The 8924-nt window shown below is 42.3% G+C and overlaps 1 protein-coding gene across 1 annotated transcript in view; it reads left to right on the top strand.

The window, feature by feature from the left end:
• The window catches only part of fgf11a (fibroblast growth factor 11a), a 122561-nt gene extending 115318 nt beyond the window's left edge, over positions 1 to 7243 (top strand). The window contains exons 4-5 of the mRNA XM_076288568.1: positions 3811 to 4009; positions 7110 to 7243. Coding sequence (XP_076144683.1) covers positions 3811 to 4009; positions 7110 to 7243 — 333 coding nt within the window. The remainder of the gene's footprint in view (positions 1 to 3810; positions 4010 to 7109) is intronic.
• Positions 7244 to 8924: the final 1681 nt, after the last annotated feature.

Genomic DNA, 8924 nt, shown 5'->3' with positions numbered 1-8924 from the left:
CCTCTCTCTCTTGTTCACCCTTTCATCTGTCCTCTACCCTCTCTCTCTTTCTTTCCATTTTCATCTCTTCCATGCTTTGTCTCTCTTTCATCCCATCACTCTCTCCCTCCCTCCTTCTCAATGTCCCTGTACTATCCATTTTATCCTCTTTCTTTCATTCTCTGTAGCTCTGTCTTTTCCCCCATGTTCCACCCATTTCCATATGCCTCTCCTCTCTCTTTATCTCTCTCTCTCTCTCTCTCTCTAACTCTCTCTTTCTCTCTTTCTCTCACCTCCTTCTCCTCCTTCTCTCCATCTTTCTTAACATCTGTTTCATGCTCAACAACCTCACCACATCCATATTTCTCCGTTCTATCTCTCTCTCTATCTCTCCATCTCTCCTCTCTCTCCCTCATCCTCCCTCTTGTTCTGCACTCCCATCTATCTCTTTCTCTCTTTTTTTCTTCCCCCTGTTTATGTATTCACCCCATCCACCCTTTACTGCGCTGAGGTGGCTGTTATTTATTGATGGCCCCCAGAGAAGCCCTCCTTTAAAATGCCACCCAGGAGTCTTCATTATTTAATTAGGGGGGGGCAGGCAACGGCGGTGGACGCCTATGCAGAGGGGTCCTAATTAGCAGGCTAATTGCTAAGGTGCTGAGGAGGACCTCAAGGTATTAAAAAAAAAAAATCTCCAGTGTTTTGGGGATTTCCCAGATGTGAGAGAGAGAGAAAGAGAGAGGGAAGGCTCATGCATACAGACAGACACACGCACACACAGACTCACACACACAGACAAAAAGACACACACATATATGCACACACTTGCACATATCGACATACTAATGCAGAAATATACTCACAGCCAGAAACACCCCCAAATACAGACACAGAGTAAGACACACACTGACACACACACACACACACACACAAAATCGCACATCCCTCCATCTCTCCCCCCTACCCTCCAGGGAACATCCATTAAGTGAACTTAATTCATTAATGAATAACTGAACTGTGTGGAGAGGCGGTGAGCTCCTGCTGTTTGCCATTGTGAGATATTCTTCTCCAGGTGCTGCAGGATTTATATAGCCTCCTCTCTGTCTCTATCTCTCTCTCTGTCTCTATCTCTCTCTCAGGTACACACACCTACACACAAAGAGCTACACAACACCTGCACAAACACCTCCACCCACCCACACACTCACACACACACACACACACACTCACTCACACACACTTGTTGGGCTGACAGGATTAAGATGTCGGCTGCCAGTGGTGGCAATAGCAGATGCAGCCGGGTTGTTGGATGGCACTGTATGATGACAGTGTATAGCAGGTGTGTGTGATGGATCACTCTCCTCCTCTGAGTGTGTGTGTGTGTGTGTCTGAATCACTAAGTCACATTTGAAGACTCAGAGCCACAGCAAATGAGGTTTTTATTACTCCCTCATTAGTCATGGACTGTAAATATGTGTATGTGTGTGTGTGAGTGTGTGTGTGTGTTTGGGTGGGTGGGTGTGTGTCTGTTAACTTGTGTACAGGCACATGTGAACATATTACTGTGTGTCTGGTTGTGTGTGTGTGTGTGTGTGTGTGTGTGTGTGTGTGTGCGTGCAAGATTGTACACAGGCACACGAAAACATATGACTGTGTGTTTGTGCGTGTGTGTTCGTGTGTGCACGTGTGTGTGTGTGGTTGTCGGTGTGTGTGTGTGTGTTTTCTCATAAGCGCAGTTCCTCTGCTCAGGGTGACAGATATATGTGCAGTCCAAACAAACATAGAACAGAGCAATGAGCTCCTCAGTCATTGCCTCTCTATCCTCCTCTAAACCTTTCTCCTCTCTCTCTCCTTCCCTCTCTCCTTCCCTCTCTCCTCCCTCTTTCTTCTCTTCCTGCCAACTCCCTATCTCTCCCAGTCCTTCTCCATCCCAACTCTGTCTTTTTTCTTGCCCTCCATCTATTCCTGTCTTTTTTGCTCTTCCTCCCTCACCTCTTTCATTTTTTGTCTCCCTCCTTCTTCATACCTCTCTCTCTCTCCCTCTCTTTCTCCTCATCTTCTTTCATCTATCTTTCACTCCACCTTTGTTTTTGCTCTTTCCCCCTCTTCTTTCTTCTAAACCCCTCTTTCTCTCTTTCTACTTCTCTTCTCCATCTTCTTCTCTCTCACCCTTCACTTACCCCCCCCCTTCTCTTGCCCTCTCTCTCTATCTCTCTCTCTCTCTCTCTCTCTCTCTCTCTCACTCTCTTTCTCTCTTTCCAGTTTACCAGCCACATCAAGGCTCCAAATCAATCGTGGAAATTGGTTTGTTCCCTGACAAGGTTACGAAATGACGGAGAGGGTGGAAAGAGGTGGAGGCAGAGAGATGGAGGAGGAGGGGTAGAAAGAGATAGAATGTGGTGGATAGAGAGAAATGTGTGTGTGTGTGTGTGTGTGTGTGTGTGTGTGTGTGTGTGTGTGTGTGTGTGTGGTGCTTGGTGTTGAGGGGTGCTTGAGGGAAGATAAAGTCAGTGAACTAAACATACTCTCCTGTCTGTGAGAAAAACGTCTTGAAACGTCTGTGTGTGTGTGTGTGTGTGTGTGTGTGTGTGTGTGTGTGTGTGTGTGTGTGTGTGTGTGTATAAGTATAAGTATATATAAGTATATATACTCTTTTGATCCCGTGAGGGAAATTTGGTCTCTGCATTTATCCCAATCTGTGAATTAGTGAAACAGACACAGCACACAGTGTACACACAGTGAGGTGAAGCACACACTAATCCCGGCGCAGTGAGCTGCCTGCACCAACAGCGGCGCTCGGGGAGCAGTGAGGGGTTAGGTGCCTTGCTCAAGGGCACTTCAGCCGTGCCTGCTGGTCGGGGTTCGAACCGGCAACCCCAGTAGGCCACGGCTGTGTGTGTGTGTGTGTGTGTGTGTGTGTGTGTGTGTGTGTGTGTGTGTGTGTGTGTGTGTGTGTGTGTGTGTGTGTGTGTGTGTGTGTGAGCACACTCGTGTTTGCATACACATAGGTGTGTGCCTGTGTGTACTGTACGTGTGAGTGTGTGTGGGTGTGTGCGCGTCTATGTATGTCTGTGTATGTATGTCCCTGTGTTTGTGTGTATTTATCTCTCTTTCTCAAACACACACAAACACACACACACACAGAAAGAGAGAGAGATAATGTTCCGCTGCTCTGGACACAGATGTTCCTACCGTTGCTGTCATTTTGAGTGGTGGGGGCCGTTCTGCCACACTCCCCATTGAACCACTGCAGATGGCAAAGAAATATATAAATATATACAACACAGCATAATATATAAATAAGCACAGCACAGACTATCACACAGCCAGCACACACAAGCTGTTTGAACTTTGCGATGCTCGACGCACGCCTCACACACAGTTCTGTGGGTGCTTTCCGTAGTGTCTACGTATGTGTATATATGTATGCTTTTCCGTAGTGTCTACGTATGTGTATATATGTTGAGAAATTTGTTAGTCCTGAGTGCATGCTGGATTTCAAGTGTGAGGAACAAATCTTGCAAACGCATTGTGTCGTGTGTGTGTGTGTGTGTGTGTGTGTGTGTGTGTGTGTGTGTGTGTGTGTGTGTTTATTTCTTATGGGTATGGCCTGCCTCTGCAAGAGTGCTATCATTAAACTGTGTAGGTTTATGGTGTGTGTATTTCACAATTACTCTTGCTAACCCATTACTTTCTCTATGTGTGTGTGTGTGTGTGTGTGTGTGTGTGTGTGTGTGTGTGTGTGTGTGTGTGTGTGTGTGTCTGTGTGTCTGTGTGTGTGTCTGTGTGTGTGTCTGTGTCTGTGTGTATCCACCTCTTTCCTCACTGCAGGAACACTTTACGCCGGAGTGTAAATTTAAGGAGTGTGTGTTCGAGAACTACTATGTGACATACTCGTCCATCCTGTACCGGCAGACCCAGTCGGGACGGGCCTGGTACATCGGCATCAATCGCGACGGCCAGGTCATGAAGGGCAACCGGGTCAAGAAGACCAAGGGGGCCGCCCACTTCCTACCAAAACTCATAGAAGGTTGGTTATACAGCACAGACACAACAGACAGAACCAATATAGAGCCATGTCAAAACCATACAACACAGACACAACAGACAGAACCAATATAGAGCCATGTCAAAACCATACAACACAGACACAACAGACAGAACCAATATAGAGCCATGTCAAAACCATACAACACAGACACAACAGACAGAACCAATATAGAGCCATGTCAAAACCATACAACACAGACACAACAGACAGAACCTATATAGAGCCATGTCAAAACCATACAACACAGACACAACAGACACAACCAATATAGAGCCATGTCAAAACCATACAACACAGACACAACAGACATAAACTATACAACAAAGACACAGCAGACAGTAAAGAGACAACAGACAAAGCCAAAGCAGACTATAGGCTGATAATAAAAAGCCCAGCAACTTCCAAACCCAAAGTACCACAAAGTCCTTAAAATCTATCCATTGTAGTTTTCTTGTAGCCATCTTAATTTTCCTTGAAATCATACAGCACATCTTCAAAAGTATTAAAGCTGTTTTGGCCTAATCTGTTTGCATGTGTTGGCAAAGCCCTTTATTTAACCTGAATCCATTCACAGATTCACTGAATATTCTTTCTTTAAAAATCTCTGAAAGCTTTAAAGGGTTTATTTCACAGTGAGCAGCATGGACTGCGTCTGCCTGGTTGAGGAGTACCACCCAAACCCCCTCTACTGTGTGTTTTGGATGCGTGGATAAAGCATGAAGATATAGAAAATATGCTTATGATTATTGTGTTTAGCATACAGTTTTGTCCAAAGCGACTTACAGAATATGAACAAATGAACAATAATATCAATAATATAATATAACATTGGGTAACACTTTATAATAACTACACACAATTCATCATTTATGAAGCCTTTGTTACTTATTAGTTAATGGTTTGTTCATCATTAGTAATTTCTTGTTCATACATAATTTATCATCAGTAAAGCATTCGTTCACACAATTATAAATGGTTTGTTCATAGTAAATAAGCCTATCCAAAAAATATGTTTGTAAGTACATTATTTATACTTAATAAGTAATGAAACAACCACTTATAATGAAATCATTTTCTTATTATAAAACAGTTGCAAACTATTACAAAATGCTTTGTTCATCATTTGTTAAGCATTGTTCCTATGTTAATTCTCATAAATAAAGTATTTGTACACACAGTTATAAATGGTTTGCTCATAGTAAATACGCCTATATCTAAAATATGTTTATGAATTATTGTTAATACTTAATAAATTATGCAATAATATTTTGTTGATGAAGTAATATTTCTAGTATTTAACAGTTGTTACATACACATGCACTAATGATTAGTTAGGATACATATTTTATAAACCACTTCCTAATACTATAATTCATGATTAACTCAGGAGTTACAAGTGGTTAGTTAATGATATTTTGTGAGCTTATCTAAAGTGAGGACTTTCTATGCCTTGCAACACATTTTCAAATGAGTTGTAAAGATTACATTCACATTCATTCATTTAGCAGACAAGTGACGTACACATTGACATAACAGTGAAAGCCGGGAATTGAACCCCCAACTTTTCAGGCTACTGCATGCTGGTCCAGCCCCTTATCCACTACACTACCTTGGCCCAGATAGAAATTATGCAAGAGTTTCTGTTATCTTCTACTACACACTGCTATTAAACATCTGTAAACTATTATTAAATGCTGTATTCTTCGTTTGTAAAGCATTATTCCTACATTAATTCTCATCTGTAAATCATGTTTACACACAGTTAAAAATGGTTTGTTCATAGTAAACACACATATTTATATTATATTTTTTAATTTACTGTTATAATACCACTGGGCAGAGGTAGTGTAGTGGATAGGGAGCAGGGTTAATATGCAGTAACCCATAAAGTTGGTTCAAACCCTGGCATCCACCAATGTGGCCTTGCCCTTTAATTTCATTGACGTGTAAGTCGCTTTGGGTGAAAGTGTGTAAACTGTATAACTCATTTGTAAATGTGTTGCGAGGCATAAAACGTCCTCACTTTAGATGAGCTCGCAAAATATCATTAACTAACCACTTGTAACTTCTGAGTTAATTATGAATTATAGTATTAGGAAGTGGTTTATAAAATATGTATCCTCACCCTAACTAATCATTAGTGCATGTGTATGTAACAACCGTTAAATAATGAAAATATTACTTAATCAAAAACATATTATTGCATCATGTATTAAGTATTAACAATAATGTATAAACATATTTTAGATTTAGGCTTATTTACTATGAACAAACTATTTATAACTGTGTGAACAAATGCTTTACTGATGATAAACAAACCATTAACTAATAAGTACCGAAGGCTTAATAAATGATGAATTGTGTGTAGTTATTATAAAGTGTTACCTAACATTGTTGTTGTTGTTGTTGGTGGTGGTGGTGTTGTCTTGTTGTTGTGTTAGTAGCAGGACCTAATTTTACTTTAATTGGCAATCGTAAATAGTCAACAACAAGAAACGCTCCTCTGACTCTCTGTCTGTACCTGATTTGTCAACACAAGAACATGTCATGTCAGAAAAACTTCTTGAAATTAAAATAGAGAGAGACAGATAGAGAGAAAGAGAGAAAGACAGAGAGATAGAGTGGACAATAACATACTCAGCAACAACAGTGCTCCTGTCGTAAATGGTCTCTCCCAAAGAGCTCTGGCCATAATGCTTTTGCAGAGTGTCTTTGAGGGTTTTCTTTTGCCTATTGCTGTTTTTGGCTATTGGTGGGAATATTTGAGAGAATACTCCTGCTAGTGTGCTTTTGATCCAATATTATTATTTGTATTGTCTTATTGATCTAATATAAAATGCATACAATTGTTTTGCTTCAAGAGGCATTCTTACCACTCCTCTGTCTACTTCGCAATCCAATTTTATTTCTGTCTTTTTCTTCCACACTTTCCCTCTCCCTCGTTTCTTTCTTGTTGTTTGTTTCTCTTTTCTGTACTGATATTTCTCTCTCTCTCTCTCTCTCTCTCTCTCTCTCTCTCTCTCTCTCTCTCTCTTTCTCTCTCTGTCTCTTTCTTGATCTCCCTTTCTTCGTCCTGCAGTGGCCATGTACAGAGAGCCTTCACTGCACGAGATCGGAGAGCAGAGCCCTCCACGGAAAACGGCCAAGACATCTGACTCGCCCGTCCACCAGAAAAGCAAAAAAGAAGCACCGACCAAGACGGCCGCCTCCTAGCGCCGGCCGAAACCGGGGCCGCGGACGTGAATGTGACCATGGGACAAGAGCACAGGGCAGGGCACACACAAACAAACAAGCAAACAAACAAATAAACAAAAATAACTAAGAAACTAACCCAAGGAAAAAAACAAATCAGTGCGAACTACATGCATCTGACCTTGGAGAACTACATTTCCCATGATTCAGTTCTGGGCATCACTGAACCCTACCTGACAGATATGGAACCTGTGGGAATCTGCCCCGTCTTGCCCAGCCCACTGACAACAACCAACCAACACTCAACCCCAAATATACTTGCTGATTTCAGAGCAATAAAACTGACCACGCAGAAGAGGTGTGAGACTTGTGGCCCATCACGGTAGTCTTCCCTCCCGCTGAGCCGAAGAGGAATGGAAACATTTCCTTTTGATTGTTTTTGACATTGCTAAAACACGCTGCTCCCAAGAAGCAATACGCTCACACACACACACACATTTTTGTTATTTTGTTGTATCCTTAGATAACCTCGATATTCAAAAATAGGGCCACTCCAACACAAACACAACACACACACACACACGCACACATACACACACACACATGCGCTGAGTTATACTAGTACATGCTGAGGGGCCTATAGTCCGCTCCTTCTCTCACACAGACACACATGCACACAGACACATGTGCACACACACACACACACATACACATACACATAAACACACACATCCACTGAGTTATACTATTACATGCTGAGAGGCCTATTAGTTCCCTCCTTCTCTCATGTGCGATCCGAGCAATATGGCCTTTTTCTGTCCCTCCTCTCATAATTCCTCCTCCATCTCAGTTTGATTACTTCATCACTTTTCAACTTGTCAATTTTTCACTTGACAGCACTTGAAAAACCCCACACATGTCTCCGGGGGAAACTTCCTCTCCCCTTCCATGGGGAAAGGGGGAACACGTGGAGGAAAAAAAGGGGAAAGAGGGAAGACAAAAAAGAGAACTATCTCACACAGCACTCTGGGTATTTTAAAATCTCAGCAGAGAGATAACGAAAGCCCATTCCTCGTTATACTTATGCCCACTCACTCCATTTTTTCTTATATACCTGCATCAGCACTGCTGTGTGTGACAGGGAGTGTGTGTGTGTGTGTGTGTGTGTGTGTGTGTGTGTGTGTGTGTGTATGCATGCAAGTGTGATTTTCGAGTGGAAGTCTGCTTCTTATTTCCTTTCTTCTTTTACAAGCCGGGTGACGTTTTCGTTCCCCCATGGTGATTTGTCTCCTCTCCCCCCCCCCCCCCCACGTTTTAAGAGCACACTTATAGAAAGTTCCCTGTCCAAACATTTTCAGGATGAATCACAACGAGCTCTGGCGGGCGAGCGGCGGGTGCGCTGGCACTCTGAGTGCGTGCCAAGCAGCAGTGGTGCCAGCCAAATGAGAGGAGCTCGGTAGAGTCCTCTCAAGGTGAACAGTGTCTGCTCGTGCTTGGCACTCCCCAGAACACAGCCAGTGCCAATCGCAGAGGGTATGTCTTAGAAAAAGCAAAAAGAGATGTTGGAGGGGGTTTTTTTCTGAGAAGTGACATTTTTACTTCTATTTTTAATATTTTAAATTTTTTTTATTTAGAATGTGAATTTCTGGCAATCTGGCAGTTGTTTATATATTGGTTCTTGATATTTCAAAAGTTTAAAGCC

The sequence above is a fragment of the Alosa pseudoharengus genome, unplaced genomic scaffold, assembly GCF_046254945.1.
Source record: "Alosa pseudoharengus isolate Yale_2024_CS ecotype anadromous, Long Island Sound unplaced genomic scaffold, YU_APseudo_1.1 YU_APseudo_1.1_scf_17, whole genome shotgun sequence".
Lineage (NCBI taxonomy): Eukaryota > Metazoa > Chordata > Actinopteri > Clupeiformes > Clupeidae > Alosa > Alosa pseudoharengus.
This window is presented reverse-complemented; position numbering and strand designations above follow the sequence as displayed.